Genomic DNA, 23,524 nt, shown 5'->3' on the forward strand with positions numbered 1-23,524 from the left:
TCTCATTTATTAATTCTGAAAGTGAGTGTTGGGTCAAACTAATTTGTAATTGAAATATGAATTGAACAACTAAGTAATAAATTAATGATAAACGAGGATAATAATTAATTGAAAAAATAAATGGAAAATTTCTAGTCTCAATTACGAATTGTCTACGGAAGATTAATCCATATGTAAATATTATAATTATTTTTTTTGCAGAGTAAGATATTCTATAGTGAAGAAGAATGCAATTCCATATTTTTATTGAAGTAATTATGAAATCAATAAGTTAAATAATTTATCTAATTTATTGAAGCTTTCTAATTACGAGTACATGGTTCCTACGTCTTTCAAATTAATGATGCATTATGAATACAATTTAGAAATCATACGTGAAGATAGAAAATTGTTTGCATAACTTCAAGGGTTTGAGGATAAATATAATTAATTGTGAGATATCAATTTTACATAAATGATAATTATAAATTTTTTATAATTATGGTAATACTCAAAAGGTGTTAATAAAATCTTTAATATATTATGAATTAATTTTTTGATATTATTTAATATTTAAAAATAGGATTTATGAAATCCAATAATTGAGTCCTAATTGATTTCTAGTTTTTGAGTTTCTACACGCTACCATCTACAGAAATGATCGTATTAAAATTTTGTGGTTTTTTTATGTTACTTGGATTCACAAATGGTGAAAAAATACCATAGGTTAGTTTTTTAAAAAAATAAATTTGTTTAAATTTATCGTTGTTTTATACTAATATGCTCGATTATAATTTCATTATGAAATTATATAATTGTATTTTGATTATATCAAAAATAATTATTTATTGTCGGAATTAGGGGGCTGTAATTCCCAACAACAGGCAAATTCAGTGGTCCGTGTAAAGATGTAATCGAGTCGAGCTGAGCCGAACTCTTGAATGTTTGAGCTTGACTCGTTTATAATCGAGCCGAGCTCAAGCTTTATTTAACGAATATATCCATGACTCACAAGCTTATTCAAGTTATTATCGAACATAAACGAATTTAATAAATATAAATTATACATTTAAATCTTCATTAAATTCATTAAAAGTAAATTATATATATATAAAAATATAACGTTCTTATTAAAATTTGTAAATTTAACAGATTTTTCAATATATATAAGTAACGTACAAAATCAAATATCAAAATCATTATTTTTTCATCTAAGAGATGACTCATGAATTTACCAACGAACATGTTCATGAGCTAACGAACAAAATATTTTAAAATTTAATCTTAGTTGGTTTATCGTAAAGAACATCGTTAAACGAGCTTTTATCGAATCGAGCTTCAAATAACTGATAAATGATTTGGTTTATTTGCATCCCAATATCCGTGTATCGAAACAAAATTAATTTTGGAGGGCTATAGAATGAGTTGTCCTCCTAATAATGGGAAGGCAACTTTCTAGATTACTGCCTTCTTCTCTCGATCACTTTATATAATTTATTATTTTATTTCATTAATCAATATTTTCGAAGCTACTTGTAATTATATTTAAATAATCTTTCTTTCTAGCAGTTTCATCATTTAATGTGTCATATTGTTTTTGATTAAAGTATGTGTACAAACCCATTTTAATTTTATTTTTTTTAATAGTCCTTTTAGTACATTTCCAAATTTTTATATCACATATAAATTTTTAATGTAAAATGTAGAGGTAGTGCATAAAAATGTATTGCATGTAATAATTGTTCTTGTTTAACAGAGCGATCAAACCGTGGTGCTTGACCTGTTATGCAGTTTAAAAGATTTGAGTTATACTATTAACACCAACGGTAGCTTTTGGTAAAGCGGTAGGAGATCGATCATACTATTGATATCAGAGTTAAGGTCAAGTGTTCAATTTTCATTTATTACAAAGAGTGCCATTATTGGGAGTGAAGTTGTTGGGTGCAATAATTGTCCTTGCTTGGTAGAACGATTGAACCGTGATGCTTGAGTTGTTGTGCTGTTTAAAAGATTTGTGTTGCATCATTATCATCAGTTATAACTTTTGGTAAAACGATAAGAGCTCGGTCTTACACAATGTATATGGCAAAGTGGGAGGAACCTCCCGAAAGAATAAACAAAAGAAGATTGAAATCATCATAAAGCTCTCGAAAATTTTATCAACTATCAACTCAAAATTATAGCAAATGATACTCTATGGAAATTTAATGAATTTTAGCCTAATTATGTCACATGTTTCCATTACATATTTTTTTGTCTCCTTCAAGTTTTAGCATATTCCTCACTCTTTCTAGATGTAAAAACTCATTCTGGTTCATATGCATAATTAAATTAGATATTGTTCATAGATTTCTTATGCAAATTTTATTAGATTCCTTGTTCAAATCTTATCTTTTTGGCTTACCAAAGATTTAAAACTAACAACCGAAATCGGGATTTTCGCAATGCTTGATCGTACAAGTGAGATATTCAAAACTTTGGCATGATTTTGTGTCTGGAACGCCCGAAAAATTCAAAGCAAACAAATACATTTAAGCGTTTATATTTGTTATATCATTTCATTTAATTTCGGTTATAGTTTTGAGTTTTGTGTTACTTTTATATATTTAGTTATCATTATTCTCATTCATAGTAAATAAAATATATATTTTATATAATTTTATTTTCAAATTTTTTAAAAGAGTATTTTCGTGAATTTTGATATATTGATTATTCGTAAATTGATGTTGTTGTTATTATTATTATATTAATTAAAATTTCAATATAAATATTTTTAATAGTTCTAAAAATAGTTAAAAAAATTAATCGAAATTTATTTATTTAATAAATAACAAAAAGATGACATTTTGATAAATATTTTATTTATTTAAAATTTGATAAATAAAATAATAATGATTTTTAGATATTTTTTATTAATTATATTTTTACTCAATTAAGATAAAGAAATGAAGATAAAATATTTCTCAATTGATATTAAAAAAGTTTTATATAATAATTTTTTATAATAATATTTAAAATTTAAATATATTAACTATATTAATAATATAATTAATACTTACTAATTTTAATAAACACTTGACCTTATAAGTAATCTACATACGTGGCCCGGCCCATAGACCTTCACACAAAGCATAATCAATCTATGAAAATGAAAATTCATAAAATAAACTTGGCAAAAACTTGTGTTAGACGGTCTCACGGGTCGTATTTTGTGAGACGAATCTCTTATTTGGGTCATTCATGAAAAATATTATTTTTTATGCTAAGATTATTACTCTTTATTGTTAATATCATTAGGATTGACCCGTCTCACAGATAAAGATTCGTGAGACCGTCTCACAAGAGATCTACTCTTGTGAAATTATATAATCGTTTTTGTTGTATTTTGATTATATAAAAAATAATTATTTATTGTCGGAATTAGGGGACTGTAATTCCCAACAACAGACAAAGTCAGTGGTCTGTGTAGGGATGTAATTGAGTCAAACTGAGCCGAATTCTTGAATGTTTGAGCTTGCACAAGCTTTATTTAACGAATATATCCATGGCTCACGAGTTTATTCAAGTTATTATCGAGCATAAACGAATTTAATAAATATAAATTATACATTTAAATCTTCATTAAATTCATTAAAAAGTAAATTATATATATATATATATATATATATATATATATATATATATATATATATAAAAGGTTCTTATTAAAATTTGTAAATTTATTATAATATATAAATTTAACAATATTTCAATATATAATAAGTAACGTGCAAAATCAAATATCAAAACCATTATTTTTTAATCTAAGAGATGACTCATGAATTTACCAACGAACATATTCATGAGCTAACGAGCAGAATATTTTAAAATTTAAGCTTAGTTGGTTTATCGTAAAGAATCTCATTAAACGAGCTTTTATCAAATCGAGCTTCGAATAACTCGTAAATGATTTAGTTTATTTACATCCCGATATCCGTGTATCAAAACAAAATTAATTTTGGAGGGCTATAGAATGAGTTGTCCTCCTAATAATGGGAAGGCAACTTTCTAGATTACTGCCTTCTTCTCTCGATCACATTTTTTTATTTATTATTTTATTTCATTAATCAATATTTTCGAGGGAGCTACTTGTAATTATATTTAAATAATCTTTCTTTGTAGCAGTTTCATCATTTAATGTGTCATATTTGATGTTGCTGAAATCGGTGATGCTCATTGGGAGGTCGGATTTCACTGGTGGAGCTCGGTTCAAACCTTCGAAGGGTGGTTGGGATGACCTCCCGCGCTTCCTTGAATGCAGAGTTCTCAATTAGATGGGCTACCGAGAGCGGGCCGAGCCCATCCTCAATCCGGGGGTATCACGAGTCCCCCCCTCAAGTCGAGCTGACGTTGTAAGCCAAAAGCTCGTTGTGGTTTGAGCTCTCGGTGGCCCATGGGCTGTCCTGAGATAGGTCGGCCAGGTACTTGGAGCTCGGCAAACACTAAATAATAACATGATGAGGTCATACTGAGAGAGGTCGACCGGGAGCTCGGCCCAACACTTAATGAAATAATAACACGAAGAGGTCATCCTGAGGGAGGTCGACCGAGAGCTCGGCCCAACACTTCATAAAGTAATAGCACGAGGAGATTATCCTAAGAGAGGTCGGCCGGGCTATGGGAGCTCGGCCCAACACTTGATAGATAATAACCTGATGAGGTCATCCAGAGAGATGTCGACCGAGCTATGGAAGCTCGGCCCAACACTGAGATGATAACCCGAGGAGGTCATCTCGAGGGAGGTCGGCTGGGAGCTTGGCCCAAATAATAATCCGAGGAGGTCATCCTGAGGGAGGTCGACCGGGAGCTCGGCCCAACACTTCATAAAGTAATAACACGAGGAGATTATCCTGAGAGAGGTCGGCCGGGCTATGGGAGCTCGGCCCAACACTTAGATGATAACCCGAGGAGATCATCCCGAGGGAGGTCGACCGTGAGCTCGGCCCAACACTTAGATGATAACCCGAGGAGGTCATCCCGAGGGAGGTAGACCGAGAGCTCGGTCCAACACTTCATAAAGTAATAATCCGAGGAGATTATCCTGAGAGAGGTCGGCCGGGCTATGGGAGCTCGGCCCAACACTTGATAGATAATAACCTGATAAGGTCATCCAGAGAGATGTCGACCGGGCTATGGAAGGTCGGCCCAACACTTAGATGATAACCCGAGGAGGTCATCCTGAGGGAGGTCGGCTGGGATTTCGGCCCAAATAATAAACCGAGGAGGTCATCCCGAGGGAGGTCGACCGGAAGCTCGGCCCAACACTTCATAAAGTAATAATCCGAGGAGGTCATCCAGAGAGAAGTCGACCGGGCTATGAGAGCTCGGCTCAACACTTAGATGATAACCCGAAGAGGTCATCTCGAAGGAGGTCGGCTGAACTTTTTAATGAAATAATAACTCGGTAAGATCGTACCGTGGGAGGTAAGTTTGGCCGTGGAAGGTCGGCACAACCCTTCACAAAATAATAACTCGGTAAGATCATGCCGTGGGAGGTAAGCTCGGCCATGGGAGGTCGTCACAACCCTTGAAAAAATAATAACTCGATAGGATCATGCCGTGGGAGGTAAGCTCGGCCATGAGAGGTCAGCACAACCCTTAACAAAATAATAACTTGGTAAGATCATGCCATGAGAGGTAAGCTCGGCCATGGGAGGTCGGCTGAACCCTTGACAAAATAATAACTCGGTAGGATCGTGCCGTGGGAGGTAAGCTCGGCCATGGGAGGTCGGCACAATCTTTGACAAAATAATAACTCGGTAAGATCATGTCGTGGGAGGTAAGCTCGGCCATGGGAGGTCGGCACAATCTTTGACAAAATAATAACTCGGTAAGATCATGCCGTGGGAGGTAAGCTCGGCCATGGGAGGTCGGCACAATCTTTGACAAAATAATAACTCGGTAAGATCATGTCGTGGGAGGTAAGCTCGGCCATGGGAGGTCGGCTGAACCCTTGACAAAATAATAACTCGGTAGGATAATGCCGTGGGAGGTAAGCTCGGCCATGGGAGGTCGGCACAACCCTTCACAAAATAATAACTTGGTAAGATCATGCCATGGGAGGTAAGCTCGGCCATTGGAGGTAGGCACAACCATTCACAAAATAATAACTCGGTAAAATCATGCCGTGGGAGGTAAGCTCGGCCATGGGAGGTCGCGCTGAGGGAGCTCAGCTCGGCCATGGAGCTCGGCCCAATACTTGGGAAAATTATGAAACTTTGAACAACGGATTTCTTGCCGAGCTGAGGTGAGTATTAACACCTGTCCATCGTGATCGTGGTCAGACGAGCTATGCTGACATCAGAGCTCCTGAACTGAGTGTAGATGAAAAACCTTGTAAACTTGGCGTAACCAAGATGAGATGAGCTTTGAGCTCCTGAACTGTCTAAGGGTGAAAACCCTTATAAACTTGCCGTAACTAAGATGAGGTGAGCTCTGGGCTCCTGAACTGAGATCGGGTGAAAACCCTTGTAAACTTGGCGTAACCAAGATGAGATGAGCTCTGGGCTCCTGAACTGTCTAGGGGTGAAAACCCTATTCAAACTTGGCGTAACCAAGATGAGCTGAGCTCTGGGCTCTTGAACTGACTGGGGGTGAAAACCCTTATCATACTTGGCCTTATCATACTTGGCGTGACCAAGATGAGGTGAGCTCTGGGCTCCTGAACTGACTGAGGGTGAAAACCATTTTCATACTTGGCGTGACCAAGATGAGGTGAGCTCTGGGCTCCTGAACTAGGGTGAAAACCCTTATCATACTTGGCGTGACCAAGATGAGGTGAGCTCTGGGCTCCTGAACTGTCTGAGGGTGAAAACAATTATCATACTTGGCGTGACCAAGATGAGGTGAGCTCTGGGCTCCTGAACTGACTGAGGGTGAGAACCTTTATCATACTTGGCGTGACCAATATGAGGTGAGCTCTGGGCTCCTGAACTGACTGAGGGTGAAAACCCTTATCATACTTGGCGTGACCAAGATGAGGTGAGTTGTGGGCTCCTGAACTGACTGAGGGTGAAAACCCTTATCATACTTGGCGTGACCAAGATGAGGTGAGCTCTGTGCTCCTGAAGTGACTGAGGGTGAAAACCCTTGTCATACTTGGCGTGACCAAGATGAGGTGAGCTCTGGACTCCTGAACTGACTGAGGGTGAAAACCCTTTTCATACTTGGTGTGACCAAGATGAGGTGAGCTCTGGGCTCCTAAACTGTCTGAGGGTGAAAACCCTTATCATACTTGGCGTGACCAAGATGAGGTGAGCTCTGGGCTCCTGAACTGACTGAGGGTGAAAACCCTTATCATACTTGGCGTGACCAAGATGAGGTGAGCTCTGGGCTCCTGAACTGACTGAGGGTGAAAACCCTTATCATACTTGGCGTGACCAAGATGAGGTGAGTTGTAGGCTCCTGAACTGACTGAGGGTGAAAACCCTTATCATACTTGGCGTGACCAAGATGAGGTGAGCTCTGGGCTCCTGAACTGGCTGAGGGTGAAAACCCTTATCATACTTGGCTTGACCAAGATGAGGTGAGCTCTGGGCTCCTGAACTGACTGAGGGTGAAAACCCTTATCATACTTGGCGTGACCAATATGAGGTGAGCTTTAGGCTCCTGAACTGACTGAGGGTGAAAACCCTTATCATACTTGGCGTGACCAAGATGATGTGAGCTCTGGGCTCCTGAACTGACTGAGGCTAAAAACCCTTGTAAACTTGGCGTAACCAAGATGAGGTGAGCTCTGGGCTCCTGCAAAACATGGTGAAAACCCGTGTAAGCTTCAATAATTTTGAAAGAAAAAGTGTAATTTTAATAATGTAACTGAATATAGCATCGAATACTTAGGTCCTTTCTACAAAAGTAACTGACAGAATAAAAGAAATTAAAGGTATAATATCTAAGTGATGTTATTTGCGGAGGTTGTAAGCATTTCATGGCCTCCTCAATTTCTTCTCTGCCAGATCTTCGAAGTAGTAGGCACCCGAGCTAAGCTTATCCATCAACTTGAATGGTCATTCCCATCTTGGATCTAACTTTCCCACGTCCACATCTTGAACCTTCTTCCAAACTAAGTCTCCCACTTGAAAGCTCCTTTTGAATGACCTTCCTATTGTACGATTGGGCTGTGCGTCTCTTGTAAGCTTCCATCCTTATGGCCGCGGCTTCCCTCTTTTCTTCCCAGAAATCTAAGTCTGCTGCTCGCCTCTCACTGTTTCGTTCATCATAGAATATTACTCGGGAGGTCTCTTCGTCATCTCTGCCGGGAGCACTGCCTCATTTCCATAAACTAAGCTGAAAAGCGTCTCCCTGATGCCAATCTTCAGAGTGGTTATGTACGACCATAGCATGCTTGGGAGCTCTTCCACCCAATTTCCTTTTGCATTCTCACGTCTACGTCTTTGCTCAATCTTCCCACAGACGGCGCCAATTGATGTTGCTGAAATCGGTGATGCTCATTGGGAGGTCGGATTTCACTGGTGGAGCTCGGTTCAAACCTTCGAAGGGTGGTTGGGATGACCTCCCGCGCTTCCTTGAATGCAGAGTTCTCAATTAGATGGGCTACCGAGAGCGGGCCGAGCCCATCCTCAATCCGGGGGTATCACGTCCCAACCACCCTTCGAAGGTTTGAACCGAGCTCCACCAGTGAAATCCGACCTCCCAATGAGCATCACCGATTTCAGCAACATCAATATTGTTTTTGATTAAAGTATGTGTACAAACCCATTTTGATTTTAATTTTTTTTAATAGTCCTTTTAGTACATTTCCAAATTTTTATATTACATATAAATTTTTAATGTAAAAATGTAGACGTAGTGCATAAAAATGTATTGCATGTAATAATTGTTTTTGTTTAGTAGAACGATCGAACCGTGGTGCTTGAGCTGTTATGCGGTTTAAAAGATTTGAGTTGTACTATTAACACCAACTGTAGTTTTTGGTAAAGCGGCAGGAGATCAGTCCTATTATTGATATCAGAGTTAAGATCAAGTGTTCAATTTTCATTTATTACAAAGAGTGCAATTATTGGGAGTGAAGTTGTTGGGTGCAATAATTGTCCTTGCTTGGTAGAGTGATTGAACCGTGATACTTGAGCTGCTGTGCTGTTTAAAAGATTTGTGTTGCATCATTATCATCAGTTACAATTTTTGGTAAAATGATAAGAGCTCGGTCTTACACAATGTGTATGGCAAAGTGGGAGGAACCGCCCGAAAGAATATACAAAATGTAATGCCCAAGATTTTATATCATGTTAAAATACGATTATAGAGTTTTAATCGAGATGAGTATGGAATACTAATTTAATGTGATTATTAAAGGGCTATTACGAGACAAGATTTGGCCAAACATATGAATTTCACATTTTGGGACAGAACTGTTGGCGCCCGAGCGGTGAAGATCGACCGCCCGAGCGCCAACGTCCAACAAATATGTGTCTCGGGCAGAATAGATGGCGCCCGGGCGGTAGATTATTACCGCCCGAGCGCCAAAGGAGTAAAAATTGGAAGGGCTTGAGCCGAGGAGGCCGCGCTCGAGCGGTACATTATTACCGCTCGAGCGCCGACCAGGATGCGAGAAATGAGACACGTTTCTCCAACATGCAACTTTAGTATATATATATATATATACGTACAGATAAACAGTTACATTCTCAGAGAAAAGAGAAGCACCGAGAGGTTCCGTGAAAATCCTTACGCCTTTTTATTTCAATCCGTCCGTTAGATTTTAAATCCGACTTCGTTACCGAGTTCCTAGCAACGTAGGCTACAACTGAACGTAAGTTTTGCTACGTTTTAACATGTTTTGAAATTATGATGTTTTTAGAATTGAATACACGTCATATATGTTGTTCTTGACATGTTAGACAGCGTAGAATCGAAGTCAGATTAAGATACAGACTGAATATGGAGTTGTTATGATTTTCAGAATGAAATTGACTGAGATGTGATGTCAGATTTATACAGTGGTTAATTGTAAATGATTGGAATTGATATAGACTGATATAGTATTATCAGTATCGCCAGATTGTACTGTTGTACTGTCAGAATTTGATAAAATAGAGATTTTGTGATTTGATTAGATTATTGATACAGAATATATTGATATTGTCATTGCCAGATTGAACAGTGACAGACTTTGAATCGAGACTTCGATTGTATCAGTATCGCCAGATTGTACTGTTGTACTGTCAGAATTTTCTTATAACTCGAGTTAGGTTTGACTTGAGTTTCCCTAAATCACATACTTTATTTTATTGCATAGATATTTGCAGATTATCAGATTGATATGTTAATGTATTGACTTAGAACAGAGTCAGAGTTCGAGTCTAGGGCAGACAGCCTAGCTAGGGCAGAACCGCCGAGTCTTTCTCAGAACCGATAAGACTCTAGACTTACGGTGTATCGAAGAGCTTCAGATGTAGATCGACGTCTATCTCAGACACATTCGATACAGCATACCAAAGTCTAAATTAGATTGGGATCCCTAGAATTGAGATAAGATAAGAGTAGATCACGAGTCATTGATTCATGTAGTCAGACTAGATACATGTTTTGATGTTTGTGTATGCTTTTATATATGCTTTATATGATTGCATTTAATACATTGTTTATACTGGGATATTTATATCTCACCGGAGTTATCCGGCTGTTGTCTTGTTTGTATGTGTGCATGGCAACAGGTGGGACAGGTTCAGGGTCACAGAGGTGAAGACAGATCGAGATTAGAGTGGTGATACCGGACTTGGATTAGAGCTAGGGTTTGAACACTTGATAGTAGTTGTTTAACCTGAGATGTAAATTATTGTGTGATGTTTGAGATTTATACTTTTATACTAATATGTATAGGAGTTTGATTCCATTACCTTCCGCATTTTTAAAAAAAAAAAATTTAGACCCTAATTATTATAATTGATTTAGTCCCAATAACGATTAAGAACATGATTAGCGTCCGGGTCCCCACACAAAAGAAGATTGAAATCATCATAAAGCTCTCGAAAATTTTATCAACTATCAACTAAAAATTATAGAAAATAATACTCTCTGCAAATTTAATGAATTTTAGCCTAATTATGTCACATGTTTCCATTACATATTTTTTGTCTCCTTCAAGTTTTAGCATATTCCTCACTCTTTCTAGATGTAAAAACTCATTCTGATTCATATGCATAATTAAATTAGATATTGTTCATAGATTTCTTATGCAAATTTCATTAGATTCCTTGTTCAAATCTTATCTTTGTGGCTTACCAAAGATTTAAAACTAACAACCGAAATCGGGATTTTCGCAATGCTTGATCGTACAAGTGAGATATTCAAAACTTTGGCATGATTTTGTGTCTGGAACGCCCGAAAAATTCAAAGCAAACAAATACATTTAAGCGTTTATATTTGTTATATCATTTCATTTAATTTCGGTTATAATTTTGAGTTTTGTGTTATTTTATATATTTAGTTATCATTATTCTTATTCATAGTAAATAAAATATATGTTTTTATATAATTTTATATTTTCAAACTTTTTAAAAGAGTGTTTTCGTGAATTTTGGTATATTGATTATTCGTAAATTGTTGTTGTTATTATTGTTATTATTATATTAATTAAAATTTCAATATAAATATTTTTAATAGTTTTAAAAATAATTAAAAAAATTTAAACGAAATTTATTTATTTAATAAATAACAAAAAAATGACATTTTAATAAATATTTTATTTATTTAAAATTTGATAAATAAAATAATATATGATTTTTAGATATTTTTTTTATTAATAATATTTTTACTCAATTAAAATAAAGAAATGAATATAAAATATTTCTCAATTGATATAAAAAAAAAGTTTTATACTATATCAATAATACTTACTAATTTTAATAAACACTTGACCTAATAAGTAATCTACATACGTGGCCCTATAGACCTTCACACAAGCATAATGAAAATGAAAATTCATAAAATAAACTTTAAAAAAATTTAATTTTCAAGAGGTTAATGTTTGCATGGGTACGTAGCCTTTCCACGCGTCTTGAAAATCACACACTTGGCATCTTCCTTAATCCTTCCCTTCCCCGATCTCTATATATATACAACCATCTGCCACTCTGTGATAGCTCAATCAAGCATATATCTTGCAACTTGTGAATTCATTACTCGAAAAGCACGTTTCGTATTATTAGCATTCTTGAAACTTTTTGTTTGCAGAAGAAAACTTGCGATTGAAAATGGCGTCCAACGATCAGATCAGCTACAAAGCCGGTGAGACCAAGGGCCATGCTCAGGTACTCTCTCGTTATTGATCATTTCATTATTCTGGTTTGTGGAGACAATGAATTTTTAGGTTCAGTTGAATGTGGTATGATTAATTTTGGGTGGTGATTAATTGTCTTTACCATTACAGGAGAAGATTGGACATGGAGTCGACGCTGTGAAGGATCACACCGAGGGAGCCAAAGAGAACACCGGAAACTTCTTCACTTCCGCCAGAGACAAGACTTCTGAAACCGCTCAAGCCGACAAGGACAAGGTGACCGGCGCAGGCCAAGCCACCAAGGACAAGGCTTGTGAAACTACAGAAGCCGCCAAGGGGAAGGTGACCGGCGCAGGCCAAGGCACAAGGGACAAGACTTATGAGACTAAAGACGCCGCCAAGGATAAGACCTGCGGGGCAGCCCATGCCACCAGGGATCACGCGTCAGGAGCGGCGGAATCCGGCAAGGAAACAGCTGAAGCCGGCAAGGAGAAGAGTGGCAACGTCTTACAGAAGACTGGGGATAAGGTGAAGGAAGTTGCCGGCGGGACGGCGGATGCCTTCAAAAATACCTTTGGCATGGGTGGGGAGAAGAAAACCGACGAATGAAGCCATAATCGATATTAATATTAGCTATGTTGTATTTGCTTTTGGTCTGTTGGAGTCTTATTGCACGTGTTTCATCTGCGTATATATATATATATATATATATATATATATATATATATATATATATATATATATATATATATATATATATATATATATATATATATATATCGTGTTATATATATGAGGAAACCTTCTCCCTTGAATTTCATTGAGGGGAGAAATTCCTTTACGTCTTTTCTATTTCTATTTTGTTAAAATAATAATTATTTGTGAGAAATTTATTTTATCGTATATTATGTTTGTTTATATTTATAATATTAACATATCGATGTACGTGTTACGTACTTGTACAATATTTTTTATAATTTATTTGGTTTATATTTAGATGAGAATCAAAAATTAATTATAAGAAATAGTGAGAGATTACGATATAATTTTGATGAAAAACAATTTTGGAAAATTTGTATATAATGGAGGAGCAAAAATAAATATACAAATTTTGATGTTTTTGGCAATTTTTATCATGTTCTCAATTTTAATTAAATAAAATAGATACAGGTGTGTTTTTCTCCAACACGAAATTCGTTGGAGTCATCCGGCGGATGAGTACCTTTTTGTTTTTGTGTGATTTTTAGATTGTTTGCTTATTATGATATTAATGATCAAATTTATGATATAATAAATAAAATATATTTAAATTCTTTTATCTAATAGTGAGACAAAAATTAGGGTTCTATTTCATTTTTATGTTGAATTTTGTTTCAGTCATGGTATATAGAGTAAAGATTTATTTTTTATAATTAATTTTACCTTCAAAGACCGACAACATACTATTTTTGAGTTAATTCACTATTTTAATTTTCAATTAATGATTTATCTTAATTTCAATATTAATGTGAAATTATTATTATTTAAAAGTTGTAACTCATTTTCATAAATTTCTTTCAATGTGATAATAACTTCTCCAAATTAAATTGTCAATCTTTCATGTTACTTTTGTGTATTATATAAATCTTCCCGACCTATTTTCATTTTTCTTAAAAGACGGTGGAGAGACAAGTCATAAACCCTATATTTTATCACCACCAAATTTCCTAAGTACTATTCCAATTCATTTTATGTTGTCAATTTGCCACGGCTAATTTATTCTCTTTCATACTAATATCTACTCATTCTTTTTATTAAATTAGAGTAGTGTCACAAGGATTGAAGGACACTAAAAATAATTGTCTTTTATGTGGATACATTATCGTGTCCTTGTGGATATTTAAGGATTTCTTTGTGAAATATAATTCTTAAGCTATGCAATGAAGTTGATGATATAAGATGTTCAATAATAATTTCCACTATAGAAGTTGAGATCAAGGTAAGTGGGCTTAAATATGTGTTTTAAAATAATGATGTTTCTGTTTTTGAAAATTCGATCGTACACTACTCGTTTCATGTCTTTTGATTCCATATATGTTAATCCACGTGATTCGTCTATTATTCTATGAAATCTTGAAAATGCACTGTTATGATTCGATCAAAAGTGACAAGGAAATTTTCGAAACATGATAAGATAAGATAATGTCCTGATGCGGTGTGTTATAACGACCGTTCATTTAGCCTTACCATTTAGAGGAGTAATAGGGAATGATCAGTAAATCATGAATAACGCCTTCTTTTGATATGTTTTGATGTCTTGTTTCAAGTTCTCCTTGTCTCATGTCTTGATTCATGCTGCGATATGTTTTGCGACAAAAGTGTTTTTCCCCCAAAAGAAAAAAGATAAAGAAAGACTTAAGTTGGTTGCTGCTGCTAGGGGTGTGGTAGTCAACAGTTTGGACTTTACCAAACAACTATTTTTCTCACTCGCTGAAATCCATATGATCTTTGGTAGTTTCTGCGCAGAGAAAATAGTTAGACGATCGGGAGGAAACTTAATCAAATGTTTTTTTTGTTTTTTTTTTTTTTATCAAACTAACCTGATATATTCTGGGAAGCTGATCTGTAAGTATTTCCGTTGTTTGGTGCCAGATGAATCCCGGTTAACTTATTGTACTAATGTGTTGATGCAGTGGAAATTTTTGGTCAGGCGTTCACTCAGCTTTTTCCAAAGACTTGTGTAAAAATACGAACAGAAAAACAATCCAGAAATCAGTATTTCTGCTATTGAGTGTTTGCCACCTCCTTAGTCCTATCAAATTGATTTTTTCATTAGATTTTTTTTCAATGATGTTTACACATTTTCCATCCAATTGCAAAAATGTTTATGGAATTTTTCTTTACCAGGTTTCATCTTTGTGCTTCATTCGATATTTACTGATGATAGCATCAATCTTAGTTGAAGATTGCATAGTAAATATGAGTTTTGCCAGGAGAGAAAAAAAAAACAAACAAATCGCACTACGAACATCTGTGCTACAAAAATCATGAATATTGCAGCTTAGTACCTTGATATCATACAGAGCACGAATTAAATTTAGATTGTTTAGATGATAAGTGCAGCATGGAAAGTGGGGATATGGCCATCCTAAAAGCTCATTGCTTCCTGCTGGAGATTAAAGAGAATGGAAAGAAGTTCGATTTTCCATCTGTATGGAGCCACCTCACGATATTGTCTCATTACTACGTTCTCTCAGGAGAAAGACTGTCACACTCATGCGTGACACAAAGATATCGACACTTGAGTTACCTTGATCAACTTTGCGAGTCATCAATTATGACATCCTCACTCGCTGCACCAGAGCAGCAAACTGAGCTTTTTTGCCAACTTTGGTGAGGATGGATCACTGAAGGGCGGGTTATCAAAAAGTCTGCATGGAGATTCACAAAATCTACACTAAAATGTTCTCTAGAAACATGTAAATTCAGTGGAAACTATTTCGAGTTAAGGAAGTATTCTAGGTTTGAACACCTGGTCCAATTAGTAGAATTGGATGATGATGGAGCATCACAGAGACATTGCTTTGCACAACTCTCAAATTTTTAGGATGACAATGATGGATGTCCTATATATCTTGGATGAATTGTGGGTAGATGATTTTGAGAGTGATGGGAGGTTTTTTAACTTCTTGATGCCTGAGATTTAGGACGAATGGATTGGCTACATGTTAAGAATTGGTGGGCTCTTGCTGTTGTGTTGCATTAATTTGTCAAGAAGTATTGACAGATCCAGAGGACATCGACAACAAAGCCACGTAATCAAGGAGAAATGTGTTGCCAAATCCAACATCAATATCGAAAATGATCAAGCAATTTCAACCTCAGGATGAAGTTATCAGAGGCAGAATGGCATGACAATTACAAGATCTATATGAAGTATTGCAGGAATAATGGTCGACCATATCAAAGTTAAGTTTAAGATCCAGATATAAATTTTATGGTTTTTTAGTGCGTGAAGCTTTTATATGCTGCGTAAAATGTTGTCAACACAAGGAAGGAAAGAAAATATGCATATACATCCATAAAAATATGCCAAATTGATTACAGAAACAACACACTATCACCAACAAAATACCCAATCCAAATCATACGTTAGTAGTTTACAAGAGCGACAACTCAAAACTTTATTTAAAGAGTCAAAACTGTAATGGATTAATATCAACTTCTATCACTCTGCAAGCCAATCTGTCCCTTGTTATTGCCTCTCACCAACTTTTCTTGTGCTGAAAAGCATGTTCGTAGTTCGAATCCTAAAGTCCCAACCTTGTGTGTAACCAACTGCTGACCTCATCCATCTCCTTAGGCACAGTATAATGACCGATCCTAAACAGCAATCAAACTAAATATAGTTAAATGTTGCTAAGATAACTGAGTATAAGTCTAGAAGAAGAAAGTCTCTGATACCCGTCATATGATTTATATACTAGATTTCGAAATCCAGCTTGGCTTAATGTATGATAGGACCTCTCGCCATATTTGTGAGGAACCACTTCATCACCTGTCCAAGAATCCAATGAGGTTAATGTGCTTATTTCTGAGATTGTCTGTTGATATACAACAAAGTTGTGTGATTCGATGTTATGCCATACAGGTTCTGTACCGGACAAGCTTACACGGACACAAGATCATACATAAGATTGTGTGCAAAATGTGTAAGATATTGGGAAACATTGACCATGTTTGGCATGGGATCTAACAAATGTTGTGAAATTTTAAATTCTTTTGACGAAAAACAAGACATACAAAGTCCATGGGAGAGCAATATTGGCAGATATGAAGCACGTCTTGCGGCTTCATGGGACCCCTCAATCTTATGTCTCACACTCCTGCAACAACAAAAGACCCGAGATTTTGATCACGAACGAGGCCAAGAAGATACAGAGATTCGAGTGTGTGGCCTGCTTTTTGAACTTTAGTGTGTGATATGTGATAATGGTGAATGTGCTTTGCTTATATATCTGATATGAGATTTAAAATTTATATGATTGAGGAGAAGCAAAGCAGAAACACACCTAGCACAGGGAAGCCAACCGCTCAGACCAACAACAGCCCTGAGGTTGACCGGGTACGGGCTGCCATTTCCATATTTTCCTTGTGCAAAACAAGTAGCAGAATAGAGAGCAGTTGCAGCACCCATACTAAATCCCCCAATACCAAGTTTAACTGCAATACACCGTAAACCAGGATTACAATAAGCATATCCAATTCCTTGTTTTGAAGACTATGATAATCATATTCGATTCTACAATCTCCTCTCCAAACAAGGAAATGGATTCTAGCATATGAAGATATAGAACTGAGGATGAAGACAATTTCGCCTTAATTCTTTAAGCCAAAAGCACAAAAACGAAATGATAAATGTGGAGTCTGTATGAGTAACGATTACTCTGAAGCCAGTGAAATGACATTTGGCACATGCGATTTGGCACTGATAAAATTTGAGTTGTGCTGCTATTATCAATTATTTCTCCATCAAAAAACAAGTCCTATGTGCTATAACGTAGAATAAGAATTTGAAAATTTGAGAATATTACTGTCAGCAGGCTCTGTAGACAACAAGTTAGCAATATGTGCTGCTGAAGCATCTAAACCTTCAAAATCATCTGGACCATCTTCAGAAAGCTCTCCCACATCAAACCCTGACAGATTAATCATAACGCACAAACTTGATCAATGTCACTTTCAAAATAAACGTATCCATGAAAGGAACTCGAATATCGTATTATTTATTTAGTTTCTCTTACATGCAGTACAAGGAAATCCTCCAAGTATAGCCACAGGGCGAGTCGGGGCAGTAGGGCATATCCATTTTATCTGCATGACATAGTTTAAACCATGCATTGAATTCTGGAAAAGGGTCTCGATTTGTTTGCAACAAAATGTAGTACAAATTCAAGCATAACAGAATATTTTAGATGATATTTTTAAGAAACCGAGTCTTACATTCGGGAGAGGAAGATTCTCCAATTGTTGTGACCAACTGCGGAAACAAATATAGAACAAGATTACTTATATTATTCTAATGCAAGGTGCTTAAGAGCATACGTCTATCTTAAATCTTCATATAGTTTTAGCATTTCCTTTTTATCTTCTGAAATAGGTAATAACAGTCGATAGCAAATTACTTTTCACATGACAAGTTAAAGTTGAATGAGAAAGAGCTAAATATAACTAGTAGTGGATATTAAAGTTGAATTTGCTATGGTTGGAAAAAAGATGAGCATGTTAAAAAAAAATATTATGAAAATTGCGTACTGCCAAATTTTGTGAATATTCTCAACAAAAATTGTTGCTTCTGCCTGTATATTGAGGTAAAACTTTGAAAGCGAAGTGATGGTGGTCCCATAGAAACATACAAAGAATGAAGCATATATGCCATAACTTATAGAAATTCAAAGAATAGGAAAATTTGAAATATAGTTCAAGTTTTGAGATGCCACTTGTTTCTTGGAAATCAAAATAAATAAATAAAAATTCATTTGAGTGGAGAGATCAACCCTTTTTGCTTGTTTTATCCTTGCATTACCGGTGGAATCTTACCTCATGGGATGAGTGTAGCCATTGACATTTGGCTTCGATGAACTTTTCTTATCTTCCTTTTGTGATGGAAAAAAAATCCCATTAATTTTCTCTCCACTTTATGATAAAGTAAAAACCAATTTTCGGAGAAAAAACAAAATATCAGCAAGATTTTGCTGCTGTGAAGTCTGTGGACACATTACCCCATGCTAATTTAAGGTTGTCTATTCTTAGCATCTTAGAATAATGATAGAACAATATAGGCCTCAACTTTCTATTACCTGCATAATTGATTAGACTAGTTACCATTTTCCTTGATAAAAAAAATATGTTACAAAGTCGAGATATTTTAGAAATGCATCGAGTTCACTGGTTCTTCATTAGGTGTACGTAGCAGATAAGAAAATGATCAAAAAGGGTAGTTTTGGTCTCTAAATTTGATTAAGTTGAAATGACTGTAACGCCCTTGATGATTAGGGAAAGCATGGAGAAAGAGAGATTTTACCTGGAACCATTATCACCAAGGCCATGCAGCCAAATTATTGTAGCTTGGTGTTTTCCTTTAGGCCTAACCACATATGTCCTCCCAAATTCAAATGTTTTTCTTGCTGTTCTGCTTCCTGAGAATTATTGTATAAGAATTCAGCTTTCTACGCGATTGAGTTCAACAAATTTTCTTGGTAAATTTTGGATGTGGGATAGGTTTGTACGAGCATAAGTTTCCCATTGTCATTCAGTATGGTTACTTAAGTCAGCATGACGATCAAAGCATGACATTTGAACTACTGTACTTCTAAAAAAATTTAGCTGGAGTGCTTTCTAGCTTCGGGCAAAAATTGGAGAAACAGTTGTGCATTTGAAATTTTGTAGCTCTTTTGGCTAATGGTAAAACAGAGAGCCAAATTTATTGAAGTTTTTAAGCCAAGACAAGAGAGAACTAAATGGCAATTTCTCACGAAAAATGCTTCTCAAAATATGAAGAGCCAGTGGCTTCACTCATCTAAAGGTGAATTTGGCCACCACCCTTGAATGATTTTACGTCAAATGACAGACATTCAAGAAAAAGATTCAAGAAAGATGGGATCTTGATGCTTACCAGAGCCCACTGATGAATTCGAATGGCTCATTCTTGCCGACGAGAGATGAACCTCGAAACTCTCAAGAATTCCCTTCACAAACGTGTGGTAAAAATGAACTACAAACTTGATGTATGATGTTAAGGAACAGCAACAGAGACTCCTATATTTATACTCGAGAGGGTTGGATGAAAATGGAATAAAACAGCTGCACCTTACCTAGCTAGAAACTCAAAAGAAAGAAAGAGAGAGAGAGAGAGAGAGAAAGGGGCATCCATGAAAAGGAAATGTAAAGAAAAGGGCACAAAGCAACCAATCTTTTCATCTGCAAAGAGAGAATCAAAACCAGCAAAAGTATATAGCTATTAAATAGAGTTATGTAATTCATTCAATCCATTATTTTCCCTGAACCGTTCAGGTTGAAGGGCTACTGTCAACCTTACGTGGCCCTGCAAGAGGATTCAGTACAACAGGATATCATTAACTTATAATTTACCACTTCGTTTAACAAAGATAACTAATGGAAAAATCAGACTTTGTTCATAATTATGTCATAGGAAGAACATTTAGGACAAGAAGGAAAACATTGTAATCAATTTTATTTTATAAAGAAAAGTTGGGAAATAGTGTCACATTCACCGAACTTGTGGACCATGAGTTGACAAGCATTTCATGCCATAATCTTCCTGAACCGTTGAGGTTGGAGGGGCTGAATTTTGCAGCATAGAAAGAGAATCTATGCTTTCTTGGGCAGTGGCAATTAAATAAGCATCCCACGTACTTACAATTTCAAGAATATTTCCTGAAAACTGTATGGAATAATTCATTTTGTGGGAAGGAAACATTTAAATCTTTAATTCAATCATTGGTTTATGTATTCCTTGTGACTGATGGATACCCGTTGTAGGCATTATATCCGTCGTAAATTTCAACTGTCTGTTTTATCATCATCACACTCACACAGTCAATATACCAGTACTTTGATACACGTAACCTTGTTCGGTCCGCTTTTTAACCAAAAATTAAAAAAAAATGAAAAAACAAAAACAATTGCATCATATTCATACCAAAAAAGGTCCCCATAATTACCATCAGATGTCATAAATATTCTATTTTTTGTGATTAAAAAAATGAACTTATTTCTTTAAATGTTTTCTAAAAAAATTATATTTTTTTACCAGCATATCGCCAAAGTAAATAGAGCTATGAACACGGTGAAGAACATGATACAAAAGCTGCATAGAATTCATGGTTGGGTTGAAAACTTGTAAGTATTAAGAAAAAGTATGTTCACTTTATATCTTTTTACACTTTCTTGTTTTACATGATTTTGTCGTTTGCATAAATTACTCCACTGATACTTAGAACATTTTATATGGATTAAATTTATATATATATTACAAATATTGCAAATAAATTTCAGCTATTTCTGCACATTTTTACGTGAAACTCACCTATTAGATGTATAATATTTTTATGTTTCATCACATCTGATAAGTGAGTGACACTTCATCGGTGCTCATTTGTGTACAGAGTATATCAAAACTCAATATATATGTGTTTTTATTTTACTCATACAGTAAAAAGTTACCAAATATTTGAAGTTATATATGAATTTCAAAAATTTAGCCTTTTATTACATGACACATATTGTGAGTGGAACTGGGCAATACCTTCTGGTGTGTCTCTTTGCCTGTTGGCTGAGCTGTTTTCAATATATAGTTTCATTAATTATTTGTGGAATTTAGGGACCTCCAGAATTTTTGTACACTGTATCATGTGGTGGGACTAGGCTTTATGAATTATTCTTATTATGCACCAAATTTGATATAGGGTTTGCCAGAATTATTATGAATTTGGACTTGAAATGGATTAATTTTGTGGATATTGAAGTTTTTATATATGTTTTTATGATATATCGCATAATAAACAGCTAAGCCGTTGAATATTCAATTAATAATTAGATTAGGTCTCTTGTGAGATGGTCTCACGAATCTTTATCTGTGAGACGGGCCAAACCTACCGATATTCACAATAAAAAGTAATACACTTAGCATAAAAAGTAATATTTTTCCATGAATGACCCAAATAAGAGACATGTCTCACAAAATACGACCCGTGAGACGATCTCACACAAGTTTTTGTCGAATAATTATGTAAGAGCGAATGTTTGTCATTTTACCAAAAATTGTGGTCATGTTGTAATGATTCGATTGCTCAATAACAAATTACACATGTGTGTCAAACTAAAGGCAAAATGATTATATGTATTGATTATTTATTTTTTTGGTAAAATTTATTAACTGAAAAATAAATAATACTTATTTTAAATGTTTTAAGATGGAGCTGCTAACAAAAACAAAGGGCCCTCACAGGGAGATTTACCAATAAGTGGGCCGAGTCAGAATGGATTCTATGGCCCATTAAATAGTCCTTTTCCTCGTCAGCAGCCGGGCCCATTAATATTTTTAATTATAATATCTTTGACTTTCATCAATTCTATTCATTAAATTAAATTATAATATTTGGAAGGGCACAAATTACAAAAAAGATCATAATTATGTACTATTATTAAACAAAGTAATTATTAGAAATAATCGGGAAAAAAAAATCCAGTGAAGATCATATTTTGGCTCGTTTGATCATTAGGAGCAAATTTTATTATATTTAAATCATGTTCGATTATCATGAATTTTTAATTTAAAAAAAAAAAACTTTAAATCCTATGTTACTACACTATTGGCAAATAAAGACATAAGTATTTAGATAAAGATACTCAAAATAAATATTATTTTAAGTCGAAGGTTGTTCAAAGTGAACCAAACCCGAGTTTTACACATGTTTTTTATACATCTACAAAATAAATATTATTTTAAGTCGAAAGATTACCGAACTAAAACAGAAGTTCAGAGTTAACCAGACCCGAGTTTTATACATTTTTTTTATATATCTATATGTGCTAATTTGATATTTCGACACGACATCATAAACCAAAACTCACCTAGGTGTAGAGAAATTGATCAAATAACAAAGAGCATCTTTACTTTTTTATCTACAAAAGACTTTGCAACCTAAATGCAAACCCTCTCCTATAAGGAGATCAAGTTAAATGCAAACTTTTTTAATGTCAACTTCCCACTATTAACCATTGTCCTTTCACATAGCTAGTGAAATTTCAAGACCTTAAATTTTTGTGTATATTTTATGTAAAGATAACGTTGATTCTGCATGCACTAATTCTCGACTAAATTTATTATAGATTTTAAATTAATTTGTTAGGTTGTACGTGAATCACATTACCAGAATTTGCAAATAGAACATGACTAGAAATAAAATGAAAAATTTGAGTGTATGCTATGCTGAGATGCAATTGTTGTCCTTGCTAGAAAAATATCGTATCACCAAGTATAATTTTTGATAAAACGACAAGAATTCAATCTTAAAATTGATATCAAAGTCAAGATCACATATTTGATTATCATAGATTGCAACGAACGCAATTATTGAGATGGTGGTTATTGGAGTACAATAGTTGTCCCTGTTATGAGAGCATCTGAATGTGCACTTGAGTTGTTGTATAATTTTAAAAATTTAAGTTACAGTAAACTATAACTTTTGATAAAATAAATCGATT

At 35.0% G+C, this 23,524-nt stretch overlaps 2 protein-coding genes across 6 annotated transcripts; one reads left to right on the forward strand and one right to left on the reverse strand.

Moving 5' to 3' along the window:
* The first annotated feature begins 12,116 nt into the window (after positions 1-12,116).
* LOC140819785 (uncharacterized) lies at positions 12,117-12,951 on the forward strand. 2 transcript variants are annotated; one of them, XM_073179994.1, is made up of 3 exons: positions 12,117-12,287; positions 12,407-12,771; positions 12,805-12,949. In XM_073179994.1, exons 1-3 carry the CDS (start codon positions 12,231-12,233, stop codon positions 12,863-12,865), a joined length of 483 nt encoding a protein of 160 aa, XP_073036095.1. In that variant the 5' UTR covers positions 12,117-12,230; the 3' UTR covers positions 12,866-12,949. The 2 variants fall into 2 exon arrangements, with proteins under 2 accessions (XP_073036095.1, XP_073036094.1); XM_073179993.1 differs by having other exon boundaries at positions 12,407-12,951.
* Positions 12,952-16,292: 3,341 nt separating this feature from the next.
* On the reverse strand, positions 16,293-20,692 carry LOC140819919 (uncharacterized). Of its 4 annotated transcripts, none has more exons than XM_073180193.1 (10): positions 20,535-20,692; positions 19,911-19,983; positions 19,320-19,434; positions 18,239-18,275; positions 18,040-18,109; positions 17,830-17,934; positions 17,308-17,458; positions 17,039-17,121; positions 16,700-16,793; positions 16,293-16,618 (listed from the first exon to the last, which is right to left on the reverse strand). In XM_073180193.1, the coding sequence occupies exons 1-10, from the start codon at positions 20,613-20,615 to the stop codon at positions 16,546-16,548; spliced, it is 882 nt and encodes a 293-aa protein (XP_073036294.1). In that variant the 5' UTR covers positions 20,616-20,692; the 3' UTR covers positions 16,293-16,545. The 4 variants fall into 4 exon arrangements, with proteins under 4 accessions (XP_073036294.1, XP_073036293.1, XP_073036295.1 ...); XM_073180192.1 differs by having other exon boundaries at positions 19,911-20,053; positions 20,530-20,690; XM_073180194.1 differs by having other exon boundaries at positions 19,911-20,053; positions 20,535-20,639.
* Positions 20,693-23,524: the final 2,832 nt, after the last annotated feature.

Source organism: Primulina eburnea, chromosome 18 (assembly GCF_022965805.1).
Source record: "Primulina eburnea isolate SZY01 chromosome 18, ASM2296580v1, whole genome shotgun sequence".
In the NCBI taxonomy this organism is placed as follows: domain Eukaryota; kingdom Viridiplantae; phylum Streptophyta; class Magnoliopsida; order Lamiales; family Gesneriaceae; genus Primulina; species Primulina eburnea.

Coding starts and splice junctions, on each gene's coding strand:
- LOC140819785 (XM_073179993.1), top strand. CDS start 12,231: ATGGCGTCCAACGATCAGATCAGCTACAAAGCCGGTGAGACCAAGGGC. Junction 12,288..12,406: donor AGACCAAGGGCCATGCTCAG/GTACTCTCTCGT, acceptor TTACCATTACAG/GAGAAGATTGGACATGGAGT.
- LOC140819919 (XM_073180192.1), bottom strand. CDS start 20,615: ATGCTGCAAAATTCAGCCCCTCCAACCTCAACGGTTCAGGAAGATTAT. Junction 20,054..20,529: donor ACTCATGGTCCACAAGTTCG/GTGAATGTGACA, acceptor GTATAAATATAG/GAGTCTCTGTTGCTGTTCCT. Junction 17,122..17,307: donor GGTTGGCTTCCCTGTGCTAG/GTGTGTTTCTGC, acceptor TTGTTGTTGCAG/GAGTGTGAGACATAAGATTG.